The following is a 20,077-nucleotide window of genomic DNA, read 5'->3' on the forward strand; positions in this document are numbered from 1 at the left end:
AATTTTTAATCTGTATTATAAAACCCAACCCCATCTCTCCGGGCTCCCTGTGGGATTTAATCCGGGATTCTGTTGGAGTGTTCCCCCCCCCCCCTGCCGGGGGAGGCGATGGTTCGGTCCGGCGGCTGGGCGAGTCCAAGTGGCGGGTTTCCCGCGGGGGGGGTGGAACTGTTTAATTACATTTTGTTGAGGGCAGTGGGGACATTCCGCGGGCCGCTGGCCTTTCCTGCCCCGCATTCTATGAGGAATAGCCGGGCTCCGGGCGGCGGGTGTGTTCGGGCGGGGTCGCGGTGTGTGTTTTGAGTGGGTTGTATAATGTAGCTCCCCCCCCCATCCGGCGTCCTATGGTGCGGTCCGGCAGGGAAGGGGGCGGGGCCCGGAGCGGCGCGCGGCGGGAGGAGGGGTAGGCGGGGTCAGGGGGGTCAGGGTTCAGCGGGTCAGCCCGCCGCCCGCCCGCCATGTCGCCGAGGCCCGGCCGCTGTTTGTAAATAAAGAGCCCGGCGGCGCCCCCCCCCCCGCCCGCGCACTGAAGGAGAGGGAGAGGCCCACCTCCCCGAGGGAAGGAGAAGCCTGAGGCCCGAGGCCCAGGGCCCAGGGGGAAGGGAGCGAGGGAGAGCCCGCCAGCCCCGGACCCGCCGCCATGGACGCCACTTGGAGCAGCTTCATCTTCCAGGTGAGGGGAAACATCCGGGGACCTTCTCCCCTCCTCGCCGGGGGGCGGGGCTTCGTGTGTGTGGGGGGGGCAACAATGGGGGGCGGGGCATCAGAGGGGGGCAATGGGGGGCGGGGCATCATGGAGCATTGGACAATGGGGAGGCGGGGCCTCTGGGATTGGGGGAGGAGCATTGGGACAATAGGGGCGGGGCATCAGTGGGGGGTGGGGCCTCTGGGATTGGGGAGGAGCATTGGGACAATGGGGGGCAGGGCATCATGGAGCATTGGACAATGGGGAGGCGGGGCCTCTGGGATTGGGGGAGGAGCATTGGGACAATAGGGGGCGGGCATCAGAGGGGGCAGTGGGGGGTGGGGCCTCTGGGATTGGGGAGGAGCATTGGGACAATGGGGGGCGGGGCATCAGAGGGGACAGTGGGGGGCGGGGCCTCGGTTTGGGGGAGGAGCGTTGGGACAATGGGGGGCGGGGCATCAGTGGGGGGCGGGGCCTCAGTTTGGGGGAGGAGCATTTGGACAATGGGGGGCGGGGCATCAGAGGGGACTGGGGGGTGGGACCTCGGTTTGGGGGAGGAGCATTGGGACAATGGGGGCGGGGCCTCGAATTGGGGAGGAACATTGGGACAATGGGGGGCGGGGCCTCGGATTGGGGAGGAGCATTGGGACAATGGGGGCGGGGCGTCAGAGGGGGAAATGGGGGGCGGGGCCTCGGATTGGGGGAGGAGCATTGGGACAATGGGGGAGGGGCATCTGAGGAGTAGGTGGAGCCTTGGACAATGGGGTGGGGCCTTGGAGTGGGAGGGGCATTGGACAATGGAGGCGGGGCTTCTGGGGTGTGGGCGGAGCAATACACAATGGGGCAGGACCTTTGGCGGAGTTGGGAGGAGCATTGGACAATGGTCCGTAGCCTCTGGGATTGGGGCGGAGCATTGGACGGAGGGGTGGAGCCTCTGGGATTGGGGCGGGGCGTTGGACGGAGGGGTGGAGCCTCTGGGATTGGGGCGGGGCGTTGGACGGAGGGGTGGAGCCTCTGGGATTGGGGCGGGGCGTTGGACGGAGGGGTGGAGCCTCTGGGATTGGGGCGGGGCGTTGGACGGAGGGGTGGAGCCTCTGGGATTGGGGCGGGGCGTTGGACGGAGGGGTGGAGCCTCTGGGATTGGGGCGGGGCGTTGGACGGAGGGGTGGAGCCTCTGGGATTGGGGGCGGGGCGTTGTAGGGGATTATGGGGTTATGTGGACTATGCTGGGTAAATGCACCGCCATCGAAAGGCCACGTTACTGAATTGAAGAGGTGATTGAAAGGCTGCATTAGAGGGAGCAGCGTTCGGTGGCCCGGCCTGGCAATCGGTGGAAGACCATCAGCGGGCCGGGGCCATCAGAGGGAGCAGCGTGCGGCGGTCTGCCACTGCACGAGGGCGACGGCTGCAAAGTCAGGTCGTTGATTGCAGTGCGGGCAGGAGGGGCGAAGGAGCGGCAAGAGTATGTAGAAGGAAGTGACCGGGGCCCAGGAGAGGCACGGGCCAGCCCACACTGTGCGATATGTGCGCGCACTCGGTCCGAGCAGCAGAGCTGGTCTCCACTCGTCTTGGGTAATCCTTGCCACTGGACCAAGACCTAGCTCTGTCAAGCCCGTGTTGTGGCTGGGTCCACGCACGCACGGGCATCTTCCACCCTTCAGGATGTAGTTCGGGATCTGGAATATTCGGTCCTTCATTAAAACACCTGGGAACTCATCCTTTTTTGGCGTGGAAACATAAGAATTAGGAACAGGAGTAGGCCATCTAGCCCCTCGAGCCTGCTCCGCCATTCAACAAGATCATGGCTGATCTGGCCGTGGACTCAGCTCCACTTACCCGCCCGCTCCCCGTAACCCTTAATTCCCTTATTGGTTAAAAATCTATCTATCTGTGACTTGAATACATTCAATGAGCTAGCCTCAACTGCTTCCTTGGGCAGAGAATTCCACAGATTCACAACCCTCTGGGAGAAGAAATTCCTTCTCAACTCGGTTTTAAATTGGCTCCCCCGTATTTTGAGGCTGTGCCCCCTAGTTCTAGTCTCCCCGACCAGTGGGAACAACCTCTCTGCCTCTATCTTGTCTATCCCTTTCATTATTTTAAATGTTTCTATAAGATCACCCCTCATCCTTCTGAACTCCAACGAGTAAAGACCCAGTCTACTCAGTCTGTCATCATAAGGTAACCCCCTCATTTATGGAATCAGCCTAGTGAATCGTCTCTGTACCCCCTCCAAAGCTAGTATATCCTTCCTTAAGTAAGGTGACCAAAACTGCACGCAGTACTCCAGGTGCGGCCTCACCAATACCCTGTACAGTTGCAGCAGGACCTCCCTGCTTTTGTACTCCATCCCTCTCGCAATGAAGGCCAACATTCCATTCGCCTTCCAGATTACCTGCTGCACCTGCAAACTAACTTTTGGGATTGTTTCATGCACAAGAACCCCAGGTCCCTCTGCACCTCAGCATGTTGTAATTTCTCCCCATTCAAATAATATTCCCTTTTACTGTTTTTTCCCCCAAGGTGGATGACCTCACACTTTCCGACATTGTATTCCATCTGCCAAACCTTAGCCCATTCGCTTAACCTATCTAAATCTCTTTGCAGCCTCTCTGTGTCCTCTACACAACCCGGTTTCCCACTAATCTTTGAGTCATCTGCAAATTTTGTTACACTACACTCTGTCCCCTCTTCCAGGTCATCAATGTATATTGTAAACAGTTGTGGTCCCAGCACCGATCCCTGTGGCACACCACTAACCACCGATTTCCAACCCGAAAAGAACCCATTTATCCCGACTCTCTGCTTTCTGTTAGCCAGCCAATTCTCTATCCATGCTAATACATTTCCTCTGACTCCGCGTACCTTTATCTTCTGCAGTAACCTTTTGTGTGGCACCTTATTGAATGCCTTTTGGAAATCTAAATACACCATATCCATCGGTACACCTCTATCCACCATGCTCGTTATATCCTCAAAGAATTCCAGTAAATTAGTTAAACATGATTTCCCCTTCAGGAATCCATGTTCCGTCTGCTTGATTGCACTATTCCTATCTAGATGTCCCGCTATTTCTTCCTTAATGATAGTTTCAAGCATTTTCCCCACTACAGATGTTAAACTAACCGACCTATAGTTACCTGCCTTTTGTCTGCCCCCTTTTTTAAACAGAGGCGTTACATTAGCTGCTTTCCAATCCGCTGGTACCTCCCCAGAGTCCAGGGAATTTTGGTAGATTATAACAAGTCATCCTCGCTTCGAGGAACTGCCTGTGCTGATGATCTATGAGGATTGTGTGGACATAATATGTGGATTATGCGGACAATATATGAGGATTATGTAATCGTTAGATGAGGATTATTTGGGGATTATATGGACATTACTATGTGGGCATTATATGGGGATGATGTGTATATTTGTGGATTATAATGGGATTATTTGTGGGGATTATATGGAATTTATATGTGGATTATGCGGGCATTTTCGGGGTATTATTTGTGGATTCTGGGGACAGACGACACTAACCCCTGTCTCTCTCTCCCCCCTTCCCTCTGCAGACGGCCGGTGCTGACCAGACTCCAGGTGTCCAGGCCGACCTCCTGCCCATGCTGACCGCGGCCTCCGTGTCTCAGGAAGCCGCCCGCCCGCTCTCGGCCCCCGGGCCGACGGAGAGCCCACTGGGTGCGGAGCGGCCCAAGAACCCGCCGCCCCAGCCCCGTGCCGGCCCGGAGCCCTACAAGAGCAAACCCCGCAACAAGGGTCCCTTCGTCTGCCGCCTCTGCTCCAAGGAGTTCAAGAACAACTACAACCTGCGGCGGCATCAGGGCACCCACTCGGGGGCGGGCGACCGGGGGCAACCGTCCACAGGTGGCAGCGGCACCATCACCACCACAGCGACCGCCTGCGCCGGCCCCAACCCCCCCACCATGGTGCCCATCGCGCTGCTGAGCATGACGATGGCTGCGGTGGGGGTGGGAGGAGGGGGAGGAGGAGTCATGGGCCCGCTGGGGGCCGCCGAGCCCCTGCCCCTGCCCCCGGGCCCAGGCAGCGGCCTAGCGCCCTCCCCCTCGCCCGCCCGACGGGTCCGCAAGAACCACAGCTGTGAGCTGTGCGGAAAGGCCTTTCGCGACGTCTACCATCTCAACCGACACAAGCTCTCGCACTCCGACGAGAAGCCCTTTGAGTGTCCCGTCTGTCAGCAGCGTTTCAAGCGCAAGGACCGCATGAGCTACCACGTGCGCTCACACGAGGGGGGCATCAACAAGCCCTACATCTGCAGCCATTGTGGGAAGGGCTTCTCCAGGTAAGCGGCCGGCCGGACCAGACCGGGCCAGCTCCCGATCGATCGCACAGGGCCTCTTCTTATAGTTATACAGGGTATTGGTGAGCCATGGTCTACAGGTGGCAAAAACACGAAGGCAGAATATTATCTGAATGGCGGCAGATTAGGAAAAGGGGAGGTGCAGCGAGACCTGGGTGTCATGGTACATCAATCATTGAAGGTTGGCATGCAGGTACAGCAGGCGGTGAAGAAGGCAAATGGCATGTTGGCCTTCATAGCGAGGGGATTTGAGTACAGGAGCAGGGAGGTGTTGCTACAGTTGTACAGGGCCTTGGTGAGGCCACACCTGGAGTATTGTGTTCAGTTTTGGCCTCCTAATCTGAGGAAGGACATTCTTGCTATTGAGGGAGTGCAGCGAAGGTTCACCAGACTGATTCCCGGGATGGCGGGACTGACCTATCAAGAAAGACTGGATCAACTGGGCTTGTATTCACTGGAGTTCAGAAGAATGAGAGGGGACCTCATAGAAACATTTAAAATTCTGATGGGGTTAGACAGGTTAGATGCAGGAAGAATGTTCCCAATGTTGGTGAAGTCCAGAACCAGGGGTCACAGTCTAAGGATAAGGGGTAAGCCATTTAGGACCGAGATGAGGAGGAATTTCTTCACCCAGAGAGTGGTGAACCTGTGGAATTCTCTACCACAGAAAGTTGTTGAGGCCAGTTCACTGAATATATTCAAAAAGGAGTTAGATGAAGTCCTTACTACTAGGGGAATCAAGGGTTATGGTGAGAAAGCAGGAATGGGGTACTGAAGTTGCATGTTCAGCCATGAACTCATTGAATGGCGGTGTAGGCTAGAAGGGCCGAATGGCCTGCTCCTGCACCTATTTTCTATGTTTCTAAAGACTGGATCGACTGGGCTTCTTTATGAGAGGGGATCTCATAGAAACATATAAAATTCTGATGGGATTGGACAGGTTAGATGCAGGAAGAATGTTTCCGATGTTTGGGACGTCCAGAACCAGGAATCACTGTCTAAGGATAAGGGGAAGCCATTTAGGACCGAGATGAGGAGAAAGAGAGTGGTGAACCTGTGGCATTCTCTACCACAGAAAGTTGTTGAGGCCAGTTTGTTAAGATATATTCAAAAGGGAGTTAGATGTGGCCCTTACGGCTAAAGCGATTAAGGGGTATGGAGAGAAAGCAGGAATGGGGTACTGAAGTTGTGTGATCAGCCATGATCATATTGAATGGTGGTGCAGGCTCGAAGGGCCGATTGGCCTACTCCTTCACCTATTTTCTATGTTTCTATGTAGTGATACCCGCCCTCCTGTACGGCTCAGAGACATGGACCATAAGAAATATGAGCAGGAGTAGGCCATACGGCCCCTCGAGCCTGCTCCGCCAATCAATAAGATCATGGCTGATCCGATCATGGACTCAGCTCCACTTCCCCGCCCGCTCCCCATAACCCCTTATCTCCTTATCGGTTAAGAAATTGTCTATTTCTGTCTTAAATATATTCAATGTCCCAGCTTCCACAGCTCTCTGAGGCAGCAAATTCCACAGAATTACAACCCTCCGAGAGAAGAAATTTCTCCTCATCTCAGTTTTAAATGGGCGGCCCCTTATTCTAAGACCATGCCCCCTAGTTCTAGTCTCCCCCATCAGTGGGAACATCCTCTCTGCATCCACCTTGTCGAGCCCCCTCATAATCTGATACGTTTCCATAAGATCACCTCTCATTCTTCTGAACTCCAATGAGTAGAGGCCCAACCTCCTCAACCTTACCTCATAAGTCAACCCCCTCATCCCCGGAATCAACCGAGTGAACCTTCTCTGAACTGCCTCCAAAGCAAGTGTATCCTTTCGTAAATACGGAGACCAAAACTGCACGCAGTATTCCAGGTGTGGCCTCACCAATACCCTGTATAACTGGAGCAAGACTTCCCTGCTTTTATCCCCTTTGCAATAAAGGCCAAGATACCATTGGCCTTCCTGATCACTTGCTGTACCTGCATACTATCATTTTGTGTTTCATGCACAAGTACCCCCAGGTCCCGCTGAACTGCAGCACTTTGCAATCTTTCTCCATTTAAATAATAACTTGCTCTTTGATTTTTTTCTGCCAAACTGCATGACCTCACACTTTCTAACATTATACTCCATCTGACAAATGTTTGCCCACTCACTGAGCCTGTCTGTGTCCTTTTGCAGATTTTTTGTGTCCTCCTCACACATTGCTTTTCCTCCCATCTTTGTATCGTCAGCAAACTGGGCTCCGTTACACTCAGTCCCTTCTTCCAAGTTCTTAGTTATAGAGTTATCATCATCATCATCATTGGCAGTCCCTCGAATTGAGGATGACTTGCTTCCATGTCAAAAAGTTCACAGGTGTTTCAATGAAGGACCTAATATTCCAGGTCCCGAACGAAATCTTGAAGGGTGGAAGATGCCTGTGCATGGATTTTTTTAACGTGTGGTGGCCATTGCACACCAGCCACCACATGGACAGAGCTAGGTCTTGGTCCAGTAGCAGGGATTAACCAAGGCGACTGGAGACCAGCTCTGTTGCACAGACTTAGTGTGCGCACATATTGCAGTGTGAACATAAGAACATAAGAATTAGGAACAGGAGTAGGCCATCTAGCCCCTCGAGCCTGCTCCGCCATTCAAAAAGATCATGGCTGATCTAGCCGTGGACTCAGCTCCACTTACCCGCCCGCTCCCCGTAACCCTTAATTCCCTTTAAAATGGTTAAAAATCTATCAATCTGTGATCTGTGTGGGTTGGACTGTGCTGCCTGCCGCTGGGCCCTCGCCTCTCCTGGGCCCCGATCACGTCCCTCTACAGTCTCTCGCCACTCCTGCTGTACCTGCCCACGCTCCAATCACCGACCTGCGCCTTGGTGACGTCCCTCTTCGCTGCCGTCGCTCTCCTGCTCCAGCACGTGCTGCTCCCTGGAGTGGTACACCGCCACACTGCTCCTTCCGCTTCCCGGCCTGCTCCGGTGGTGCTCACAGCCATTTATACAGTTATACAGGCTTATCCATCAGCAGCAGATTCGGATGAACTGCAAATGATTGCTGCTGATGGATAAGCAGGCCGGGGCCATTAGAGAGAGCAGCGTGCGGTGGCATACCACTGCAGGGAGCAGCACATGCTGCTGCAGAAGGCCAGCGGCTGATTGCAGTGCGGGTTGGTACAGCAGGAGCGGCGAGGTCAAGGCTAAGGAGTAGCAAGAGTTCATAGAGGGATTTGATCGGGGCCCAGGAGAGACGAGGGCCCAGGGATGGGGCAGCACGGGCCAGCCCACACTGCGATATGTATGCGCACTCGGTCCGTGCAGTAGAGCTGGTCTCCAGTCATCTTGATTAATCATAAGACCATCAGAAACAGGAGCAGGAGTGGGCCATTCGGCCCCTCGAGCCTGCTCCACCATTTAATACGACCATGGGCTGATCCGATCATGGACTCAGCTCCACTTCCCCGCCCGCTCCCCATAACCCTTCACTCCCTTATCGCCCAAAAATCTGTCTATCTCCACCTTAAATATATTCAATGTCCCAGCCTCCACAGCTCTCTGGGGCAGAGAATTCCACAGATTGACAACCCTCTGAGAGAAGAAATTCCTCCTCATCTCAGTTTTAAATGGGCGGCCCCTTATTCTAAGACCATGCCCCCTAGTTCTAGTCTCCCCCATCAGTGGGAACATCCTCTCTGCATCCACCTTGTCGAGCCCCCCTCATAATCTGATACGTTTCCATAAGATCACCTCTCATTCTTCTGAATCCCAATGAGTAGAGGCCCAACCTCCTCAACCTTTCCTCATAAGTCAACCCCCTCATTCCCGGAATCAACCGAGTGAACCTTCTCTGAACTGCCTCCAAAGCAAAGTATATCCTTTTGTAAATATGGAAACCAAAACTGCACGCAGTATTCCAGGTGTGGCCTCACCAATACCCTGTATAACTGTAGCAAGACTTCCATGCTTTTATACTCCATCCCCTTTGCAATAAAGGCCAAGATTCCATTGGCCTTTCTGATCACAGTTCTTGCAGTTATACAGGGTAAATTTAAGACAGAAATAGACAATTTCTTAAACGATAAGAGGTTATGGGGAGCGGGCAGGGAAGTGGAGCTGAGTCCATGATCGGATCAGCCATGATCATATTAAATGGCAGAGCAGGCTCGAGGGGCCGTATTGCCTAATCCTGCTCCTATTTCTTATGTTCTTACAGTGGTAGATGTTTACAGCACGGTAGGAGGCCATTTCGTGTCCGCGCAGGCTAATCCCACTTTCCTGCTCTGGGTCCGTACCCCTGCAGATTACAGCACTTCAGAGTGCGCATCCAAGTACCTTTTAAATGTGGTGAGGGTTTCTGCCTCTACCACCCTTTCATAGAAACCTAGAGAATAGGATCAGTAGTAGGCCATTCGGCCCCTCGAGCCTGCACAATATGATCATGGCTGGCCCTCTATCTCAACACCAGATTCCCACTTTCTCCCCATACCCCTTGATGCCTTTTGTGTCTAGAAACCTATCTATCTCCCTCTGAAATATATTCAGTGACTTGGCCTCCACAGCCCTCTGTGGTAGAGAATTCCACAGGTTCACCACCCTCTGAGTGAAAACATTTCTCCTCATCCCACTCCTAAATTTCCTGCCCCGTATCCTGAGACTGTGACCCCTTGTTCTAGACTTCCCAGCCCCGGGGAAACATCCTCCTCACATCCAATCTGTCCAACCCCGTCAGAATTTTATACCTTTCAATGAGATCCCCTCTCATTCTTCCAAACTCCAGTGAATACAGGCCCAGTCGACCCAATCTCTCCTCATACAACAGTCCTGCCATCCCAGGAATCGGTCTGGTGAACCTTCGCTGCACTCCCTCTATGGCAAGTATATAATTCCTTAGGTAAGGAGACTGACACTGCCCAATACTCCAGGTGTGGTCTCACCAGGGCCCTGTATAACTGGAGTAAGACAGCCTTGCTCCTGTACTCAATCCTCTACCACCCTTTCAGGCAGTGAGTTCCAGACCCCCACCACCTTCTGGGTGAAGAAATTTCTCCTCCAATCCCCTCTAAACCTCCCGCCAATGACTTTAAATCTATGCCCCCTGGTTGTTGACCCCTCTGCCAAGGGAAACAGGTCCTTCCTATCCACTCTATCCAGGCCCCTCGTAATTTTATATACCTCAATCAGGTCTCCCCTCAACCTCCTCTGTTCCAAAGAAAACAGACCCAGCCTATCCAATCTTTCCTCATCGCCAAAATTCTCCAGTCCAGACAACATTCTTGTAAATCTCCTCTGTACCCTCTCCAGTGCAATCACATCCTTCCTGTAATGTGGTGACCAGACCTGCACGCAGTACTCCAGCTGTGGCCTAACCAGTGTTTTATACAGTTCAAGCATAACCCCCCCTGCTCTTGTATTCTGTGCCTCGGCTAATAAAGGCAAGTATTCCGTATGCCTTCTTAACCACCTTATCCACCTGGCCTGCTACCTTCAGGGATCTGTGGACCTGCACTCCCAGGTCCCTCTGTTCCTCTACACTTCTCAGTGTCCTACCATTTAATGTGTATTCATAGAAACATAGAAAATAGGTGCAGGAGTAGGCCATTCAGCCCTTCAAGCCTGCACCACCATTCAATAAGATCATGGCTGATCATTCCCTTGCCTTGTTGGCCTTCCCCAAATGCATTACCTCACACTTCTCCAGATTGAGTTCTGTTTGCCACTGTTGTGCCCAGCTGACCAGTACATCGATCTCTTCCTGCAGCTTTCTTCTTCTTCATTATCAACCACACGGCCAATTTTAGTGTCATCTACAAACTTCTTAATCATACCTCCAACATTCAAGTCCAAGTCATTGATATATACCACAAAAAGCCAGGGAACCAGCACTGAGCCCTGCGGAACCCCACTGGATACAGCCTTCCAGTCACAGGCAGGCAGTCCCCCGTTGTCAAGGGTGACTGGCTTTTACACTAACATGAGTTCTAAGGACCGATAAAGGGGAGGCAGATGCCTGTGCGTCAAGTCTTTTAATGTGTGGTGGCCGTTGCACACCAGCCACCACTTGGGCTTCGCAGAGCGAGGTCTTGGCCCAAAGGCAAGACGATTGGATGTCCATCTGGACACGTCCCATAGACCCTCCTGCCATCTGGACAAGTCCCATAGGAACTAACACCCCCTGATTCAGGGGAAGGTGTCAAATTGGGCTGTGGATTTGGGAGAAGCTGAAATTGGGCTGTGGATTTGGGGGAAGGGGTGAGATTGGGCTGTGGATTTGGGGGAAGGGGTGAGATTGGGCTGTGGATTTGGGGGAAGGGGTGAGATTGGGATGGACCTCACTGTTTCTCTCTGTTTCAGGCCCGACCACCTGAACAGTCATGTCCGACAAGTTCATTCCACAGAACGACCCTTCAAGTGTCAGGTATGTTTTCCGGGGGGAAGGGGGACTGCGCAATACCCAGGGGTCACGGGCTGGGCGATACCCAGGGGTCATGGGCTGCGCGGAACTAATGGGTTCACGGGCTGGGCAGTACTAATTGGGTCACGGGCTGAGCGGCACCCAGGGGTCATGGACTGACCCCGGGGGTCACGGGCTGAGCGGTGCCCGGGGGTCACGGGCTGAGCGGTGCCCGGGGGTCACGGGCTGAGCGGTGCCCGGGGGTCACGGGCTGACCCGGGGGTCACGGGCTGAGCGGTACCCGGGGGTCACGGGCTGACCCGGGGGTCACGGGCTGAGCGGTACCCGGGGGTCACGGGCTGAGCGGTACCCGGGGGTCACGGACTGACCCGGGGGTCACGGGCTGAGCTGTACCCAGGGGTCACGGACTGACCCGGGTTTGAACGATCCCCCGGACAGCCAGTTGCCAGTTTCAGAGGGTGGGCGAGAGAGGCCGTGATCTTGTTGAATGGCGGAGCAGGCTCGAGGGGCTAGATGGCCGACTCCTGTTCCTAATTCTTATGTTTGTTCTTTGTGTCTGAGACATACGTTGGAGTGGGGCGTGAGGCTGGGGGAGGCGGAGACGTTCCAGCGAAGCTCAACACTGGGGTGGGTGCTCGTCACCCGGGGTAGGTGCTTGGTCCCAGGGTGGGGGGGGGCCTCGGGGGTGGGTGCTCGGTCACAGGGTGGGTGCTCGTCACCCGGGATAGGTGCTTGGTCCCAGGGTGGGGGGGGTCTCGGGGGTGGGTGCTCGGTCACAGGGTGGGTGCTCGTCACCCGGGGTAGGTGCTTGGTTCCAGGGTGGGGGAGGTCTCGGGGGTGGGTGCTTGGTCCCAGGGTGGGGGGGGTCTCGGGGGTGGGTGCTTGGTCCCAGGGTGGGGGAGGTCTCGGGGGTGGGTGCTTGGTCCCAGGGTGGGGGGGGGTCTCGGGGGTGGGTGCTTGGTCCCAGGGTGGGGGGGGTCTCGGGGGTGGGTGCTTGGTCACAGGGTGGGGGAGGTCTCGGGGGTGGGTGCTTGGTCCCAGGGTGGGAGGGGGTCTCGGGGGTAGGTGCTTGGTCCCAGGGTGGGGGGGGTCTCGGGGGTAGGTGCTTGGTCCCAGGGTGGGGGGAGGTCTCGGGGGTGGGTGCTTGGTCCCAGGGTGGGAGGGGGTCTCGGGGGTAGGTGCTTGGTCCCAGGGTGGGGGGGGTCTCGGGGGTAGGTGCTTGGTGCCAGGGTGGGAGGGGGTCTCGGGGGTAGGTGCTTGGTCCCAGGGTGGGGGAGGTCTCGGGGGTGGGTGCTTGGTTCCAGGGTGGGGGGGGTCTCGGGGGTGGTTGCTTGGTCACAGGGTGGGGGAGGTCTCGGGGGTGGGTGCTTGGTCCCAGGGTGGGAGGGGGTCTCGGGGGTAGGTGCTTGGTCCCAGGGTGGTGGGGGTCTCGGGGGTAGGTGCTTGGTCCCAGGGTGGGAGGGGGTCTCTGGGGTAGGTGCTTGGTCACAGGGTGGGGGAGGTCTCGGGGGTGGGTGCTTGTTCCCAGGGTGGGGGGGGTCTCGGGGGTGGGTGCTTGGTCCCAGGGTGGGGGGGGTCTCGGGGGTGGGTGCTCGGTCACAGGGTGGGTGCTCGTCACCCGGGGTAGGTGCTTGATCCCAGGGCGGGGGGGGGGTCTCGGGGGTAGGTGCTTGGTCCCAGGGTGGGGGGGGTCTCGGGGATAGGTGCTTGGTCCCAGGGTGGGGGGGGTCTCGGGGGAGGGTGCTTGGTCCCAGGGTGGGGGGGGTCTCGGGAGTGGGTGCTTGGTCCCAGGGTGGGGGGGGTCTCGGGGGTAGGTGCTTGGTCCCAGGGTGGGGGGGGTCTCGGGAGTGGGTGCTTGGTCCCAGGGTGGGGGGGGGTCTCGGGGATAGGTGCTTGGTCCCAGGGTGGGGGGGGGTCTCGGGGGTAGGTGCTTGGTCCCAGGGTGGGGGGGGTCTCGGGGGTAGTTGCTTGGTCCCAGGGTGGGGGGGGTCTCGGGGGTAGGTGCTTGGTCCCAGGGTGGGGGGGGTCTCGGGGGTAGGTGCTTGGTCCCAGGGTGGGGGGGGTCTCGGGGGTAGGTGCTTGGTCCCAGGGTGGTGGGGGTCTCGGGGGTGGGTGCTTGGTCCCAGGGTGGGGGGGGTCTCGGGGGTAGGTGCTTGGTCCCAGGGTGGGAGGGGTCTCGGGGGTAGGTGCTTGGTCCCAGGGTGGGGGAGGTCTCGGGGGTGGGTGCTTGGTCCCAGGGTGGGGGGGGTCTCGGGGGTAGGTGCTTGGTCCCAGGGTGGGGGGGGGTCTCGGGGTAGGTGCTTGGTCCCAGGGTGGGGGGGGTCTCGGGGGTGGGTGCTTGGTTCCAGGGTGGGGGGGGTCTCGGGGGTGGGTGCTTGGTCCCAGGGTGGGGGGGGTCTCGGGGTAGGTGCTTGGTCCCAGGGTGGGGGGGGTCTCGGGGGTGGGTGCTTGGTCCCAGGGTGGGGGGGGTCTCGGGGGTAGGTGCTTGGTCCCAGGGTGGGGGGGGTCTCGGGGGTAGGTGCTTGGTCCCAGGGTGGGGGGGGTCTCGGGAGTGGGTGCTTGGTCCCAGGGTGGGGGGGGTCTCGGGGTAGGTGCTTGGTCCCAGGGTGGGGGGGGTCTCGGGGGTGGGTGCTTGGTCCCAGGGTGGGGGGGGTCTCGGGAGTGGGTGCTTGGTCCCAAGGTGGGGGGGGTCTCGGGGTAGGTGCTTGGTCCCAGGGTGGGGGGGGTCTCGGGGGTGGGTGCTTGGTCCCAGGGTGGGGGGGTCTCGGGCGTGGGTGATCGGTCACATGGTGGGGGGGGGTCTCGGGGGTAGGTGCTTGGTCCCAGGGTGGGGGGGGGGTCTCGGGCGTGGGTGCTCGGTCACAGGGTGGGTGCTCGGTCCTGGGGTGGGGGGGGGTCTCGGGGGAGAGTGCTTGGTCCTAGGGTGGGGGGGGTCTCGGGGGAGGGTGCTTGGTCACAGGGTGGGGGGGGTCTCGGGGGAGGGTGCTTGGTCACAGGGTGGGTGCTCGGTCCTAGGGTGGGGGGGTCTCGGGGGAGGGTGCTCGGTCACAGGGTGGGTGCTCGGTCCTGGGGTGGGGGGGGGTCTCGGGGGAGAGTGCTTGGTCCTAGGGTGGGGGGGGTCTCGGGGGAGGGTGCTTGGTCCTAGGGTGGGGGGGGTCTCGGGGGAGGGTGCTTGGTCACAGGGTGGGTGCTCGGTCCTGGGGTGGGGGGGGGGTCTCGGGGGAGGGTGCTCGGTCCTAGGGTGGGGGGGTCTCGGGGGTGGGTGCTTGGTCACAGGGTGGGTGCTCGGTCCTGGGGTGGGGGGGGGGGGTCTCGGGGGAGGGTGCTCGGTCCTGGGGTGGGGGGGGGGTCTCGGGGGAGGGTGCTCGGTCCTAGGGTGGGGGGGTCTCGGGGGAGGTGCTTGGTCACAGGGTGGGTGCTCGGTCCTGGGGTGGGGGGGGGGTCTCGGGGGAGGGTGCTTGGTCACAGGGTGGGGGGGGGTCTCGGGGGAGGGTGCTTGGTCACATGGTGGGGGGGGGTCTCGGGGGAGGGTGCTCGGTCCTAGGGTGGGGGGGGTCTCGGGGGAGGGTGCTTGGTCACAGGGTGGGTGCTCGGTCCTGGGGTGGGGGGGGGGGTCTCGGGGGAGAGTGCTTGGTCCTAGGGTGGGGGGGTCTCGGGGGAGGGTGCTTGGTCACAGGGTGGGTGCTCGGTCCTGGGGTGCCGTTCCTGACCCGTTCTCCCCTGCCCCCCATCCCAGACCTGCTCGATCTCCCTGACCCCCTCTCCCACCTTGTCTCCCCCTCCCTCCCCCAGACCTGTTCAGTCTCTCTGACGCACTTTCCCCTTCTTTGTCTCCCCCCCGCAGACCTGCGAGGCTGCCTTTGCCACAAAGGACCGTCTACGGGCCCACATGATCCGGCACGAGGAGAAGGTGCCGTGCCACATCTGTGGGAAGTTGCTGAGTGCGGCCTACATCACTGACCACATGAAGGTCCACAGCGAGGGTCCCAACCACACCTGCGACATCTGCAACAAGGGTGAGCGGGGTGGGGGGGGTGGAGAGGAGGGACTCTGTACTCTGAGACGGCGCAGGAGGAGCTTTACTCTGTATCTAACCCCCTGTACCTGCCCTGGGAGTGTTTGATGGGACAGTGTAGAGGGAGCTTTACTCTGTATCTAACCCCCTGTACCTGCCCTGGGAGTGTTTGATGGGACAGTGTAGAGGGAGCTTTACTCTGTATCTAACCCCCTGTACCTGCCCTGGGAGTGTTTGATGGTACAGTGTAGAGGGAGCTTTACTCTGTATCTAACCCCCTGTACCTGCCCTGGGAGTGTTTGATGGTACAGTGTAGAGGGAGCTTTACTCTGTATCTAACCCCCTGTACCTGCCCTGGGGGTGTTTGATGGGACAGTGTAGAGGGAGCTTTACTCTGTATCTAACCCCCTGTACCTGCCCTGGGAGTGTTTGATGGGACAGTGTAGAGGGAGCTTTACTCTGTATCTAACGCTCTGTACCTGCCCTGGGAGTGTGTGATGGGACAGTGTAGAGAGAGCTTTACTCTGTATCTAACCCCCTGTACCTGCCCTGGGAGTGTTTGATGGGACAGTGTAGAGGGAGCTTTACTCTGTATCTAACCCCCTGTACCTGCCCTGGGAGTGTTTGATGGGACAGTGTAGAGGGAGCTTTACTCTGTATCTAACCCCGTGCTGTACCTGACCAGGGGGTGTTTAATAGGACAGTGTTGAGGGAGCTTTACTCTGTATCTAACCCATAATGTATCTGCCTTGGGAGTATTTGATGGGACAGTGTAGAGGGAGTTTTACTCTGTTTAAAAAAAGAAGGGAGAGAGAAAACAGGGAATTATAGACCGGTCAGCCTGACATCGGTAGTGGGTAAAATGATGGAATCAATTATTAAGGATGTCTTAGCAGCGCATTTGGAAAGAGGTGACATGATAGGTCCACGTCAGCATGGATTTGTGAAAGGAAAATCATGCTTGACAAATCATCTAGAATTTTTTGAGGATATTTCCAGGAGAGTGGACAAGGGAGAACCAGTTGATGTGGTGTATTTGGACTTTCAGAAGGCTTTCGACAAGGTCCCACACAAGAGATTAATGTGCAAAGTTAAAGCACATGGGATTGGGGGTAGTGTGCTGACGTGGATTGAGAACTGGTTGTCAGACAGGAAGCAAAGAGTAGGAGTAAATGGGGACTTTTCAGAATGGCAGGCAGTGACTAGTGGGGTACCGCAAGGTTCTGTGCTGGGGCCCCAGCTGTTTACATTGTACATTAATGATTTAGACGAGGGGATTAAATGTAGTATCTCCAAATTTGTGTATGACAGTGTGAGCTGCGAGGAGGATGCTATGAGGCTGCAGAGTGACTTGGATAGGTTAGGTGAGTGGGCAAATGCATGGCAGATGAAGTATAATGTGGATAAATGTGAGATTATCCACTTTGGTGGTAAAAACAGAGAGACAGACTATTATCTGAATGGTGACAGATTAGGAAAAGGGGAGGTGCAATGAGACCTGGGTGTCATGGTACATCAGTCATTGAAGGTTGGCATGCAGGTACAGCAGGCGGTTAAGAAAGCAAATGGCATGTTGCCCTTCATAGCGAGGGGATTTGAGTACAGGGGCAGGGAGGTATTGCTACAGTTGTACAGGGCCTTGGTGAGGCCACACCTGGAGTATTGTGTACAGTTTTGGTCTCCTAACTTGAGGAAGGACATTCTTGCTATTGAGGGAGTGCAGCGAAGGTTCACCAGACTGATTCCCGGGATGGCGGGACTGACCTATCAAGAAAGACTGGATCAACTGGGCTTGTATTCACTGGAGTTCAGAAGAATGAGAGGGGATCTCATAGAAACATTTAAAATTCTGATGGGTTCAGACAGGTTAGATGCAGGAAGAATGTTCCCAATGTTGGGGAAGTCCAGAACCAGTGGTCACAGACTAAGGGTAAGGGGTAAGCCATTTAGGACCGAGATGAGGAGAAACTTCTTCACCCAGAGAGTGGTGAACCTGTGGAATTCTCTACCACAGAAAGTTGTTGAGGCCAATTCACTAAATATATTCAAAAAGGAGTTAGATGTAGTCCTTACTACTCGGGGGATCAAGGGGTATGGCGAGAAAGCAGGAATGGGGTACTGAAGTAGCATGTTCAGCCATGAACTCATTGAATGGCGGTGCAGGCTCGAAGGGCCGAATGGCCTACTCCTGCACCTATTTTCTATGTAACTAACCCCGTACTGTACCTACCCTGGGAGTGTTTGATGGGACCGTGTAGAGAAAGCTTTCCTCTGTATCTAACCCCTAGCTCAACGTGCCTTGAGAGTGTTTGATGGGACAGTGTAGAGGGAGTTTTACTCTGTATCTGCCCTGGGACTGTTTGATGGGACAGTGTAGAGGGAGCTTTGCTCTGTATCTAACCCCGTGCTGTACCTGCCCTGCAGGTGTTTGATGGGACAGTGAAGAGGGAGCTTGAATCTGTATCTAACCCCATGCTGTACCTACCCTGGGAGTGTGTGGTGGGAATTAGCAATCTCGCTGTGTGAGGCCCCTTGGGGAAGAGTGACCATAATATGGTAGAATTCTTTATTAAGGTTGAGAGTGACAGTTAATTCAGAGACTAGGGTCCTAAATTTGATGAAAGCTAACTTCGATGGTATGAGGCGTGAATTGGCTAGAATTGACTGGCAAATGATACTTAAAGGGTTGACGGTGGATAGGCAATGGCAAACATTTATTGATCACACGGATGAACTTCAACAGTTGTATACCCCTGTCTGGAGTAAAAATAAAACAGGGAAGGTGGCTCAACCATGGCTAACAAGGGAAATTAAGGATAGTGTTAGATCCAAGGAAGAGGCATATAAATTGGCCAGAAAAAGTAGCAAACCTGAGGACTGGGAGAAATTTAGAATTCAGCAGAGGAGGACAAAGTGTTTAATTAGGAGGGGGATAAATAGAGTATGAGAGGAAGCTTCCCGGGAACATAAAAACTGACTGCAAAAGCTTCTATAGATATGTGAAGAGAAAAAGTTTGGTGAAAACAAACGTAGGCCCCTTGCAGTCGGACTCAGGTGAATTAATAATGGGGAACAAAGAAATGGCAGACCAATTGAACAAATACTTTGGTTCTGTCTTCACGAAGGAAGATACAAATGACCTTCCGGATGTATGAGGGGACCGAGAGTCTAGTGAGAAGGAGGAACTGAAGGATATCCTTATTAGGCGGGAAATTGTGTTGGGAAAATAGATGGGATTGAAGGCCGATAAATCCCCAGGGCCTGATTGTCTGCATCCCAGAGTACTTAAGGAGGTGGCCCTAGAAATAGTGGATGCATTGGTAATCATTTTCCAACAGTCTATCGACTCTGTATCAGTTCCTATGAACTGGAGGGTAGCTAATGTAACACCACTTTTTTAAAAAGGAGGGAGAGAGAAAACGGGTAATTATAGATCGGTTAACCTGATATCAGTAGTGGGGAAAATGTTGGAATCAATTATTAAAGATGAAATAGCAGCACATTTGGAAAGCAGTGACAGGATCGGTCCAAGTCAGCATGGATTTATGAAAGGGAAATCATGCTTGACAAATCTTCTGGAATTTTTTGAGGATGTAACTAGTAGAGTGGACAAGGGAGAACAAGTGGATGTGGTGTATTTGGACTTTCAAAAGGCCTTTGACAAGGTCCCACACACGAGATTGGTGTGCAAAATCAAAGCACATGGTATTGGGGGTAATGTACTGACGTGGATAGAGAACTGGTTGGCAGACAGGAAGCAGAGAGTCGGGATAAACGGGTTCTTTTCAAAATTGGAGGCAGTAACTAGTGGATTGCCGTAGGGCTCAGTGCTGGGACCCCAGCTCTTTACAATATACATTAATGATTTGGATGAAGGAATTAAGGGTAATATCTCCAAGTTTGCAGATGACACTAAACTGGGTGGCGGTGTGAGCTGTGAGGAGGATGCTAAGAGGCTGCAGGGTGATTTAGACAGGTTAGGTGAGTGGGCAAATGCATGGCAGATGCAGTATAATGTGGATAAATGTGAGGTTATCCACTTTGGTGGCAAAAACACGAAGGCAGAATATTAGCTGAATGGCGGCAGATTAGGAAAAGGGGAGGTGCAACGAGACCTGGGTGTCATGGTACATCAGTCATTGAAAGTTGGCATGCAGGTACAGCAGGCGGTGAAGAAGGCAAATGGTATGTTGGCCTTCATAGCGAGAGGATATGAGTATACGAGCAGGGAGGTCTTACTGCAGTTGTACAGGGCCTTAGTGAGGCCTCACCTGGAATATTGTGTTCAGTTTTGGTCTCCTATTGAGGGAGTGCAGCGAAGGTTCACCAGACTGATTCCAGGGATGGCGGGACTGACATATGAGGAGAGACTGGATCAACAGGGCCTTTATACACTGGAGTTTAGAAGGATGAGAGGGGATCTCATAGAAACGTATAAGATTCTGATGGGACTGGACAGGATAGATGCGGGAAGAATGTTCCCGATGTTGGGGAAGTCCAGAACCAGGGGACACAGTCTTAGGATAAGGGGTAGGCCATTTGGGACTGAGATGAGGAGAAACTTCTTCACTCAGAGAGTGGTGAACCTGTGGAATTCCCTGCCGCAGAGAGTCGTTGATGCCAGTTCATTGGATATATTCAAGAGGGAGTTAG

The 20,077-nt window shown here is 55.4% G+C and overlaps 1 protein-coding gene across 2 annotated transcripts in view; it reads left to right on the forward strand.

Moving 5' to 3' along the window:
* The first annotated feature begins 400 nt into the window (after window positions 1-400).
* LOC139254647 (myc-associated zinc finger protein-like) overlaps window positions 401-20,077 on the forward strand; it is a 40,282-nt gene continuing 20,605 nt past the window's right edge. For both annotated transcript variants that reach the window (XM_070873768.1, XM_070873767.1), the window contains exons 1-4: window positions 401-673; window positions 4,243-4,988; window positions 11,349-11,412; window positions 15,254-15,425. In XM_070873768.1, coding sequence (XP_070729869.1) covers window positions 641-673; window positions 4,243-4,988; window positions 11,349-11,412; window positions 15,254-15,425 — 1,015 coding nt within the window. In that variant the 5' untranslated portion in view covers window positions 401-640. The remainder of the gene's footprint in view (window positions 674-4,242; window positions 4,989-11,348; window positions 11,413-15,253; window positions 15,426-20,077) is intronic.

Source organism: Pristiophorus japonicus, unplaced genomic scaffold (genome assembly GCF_044704955.1).
Source record: "Pristiophorus japonicus isolate sPriJap1 unplaced genomic scaffold, sPriJap1.hap1 HAP1_SCAFFOLD_565, whole genome shotgun sequence".
Classification (NCBI taxonomy): domain Eukaryota; kingdom Metazoa; phylum Chordata; class Chondrichthyes; family Pristiophoridae; genus Pristiophorus; species Pristiophorus japonicus.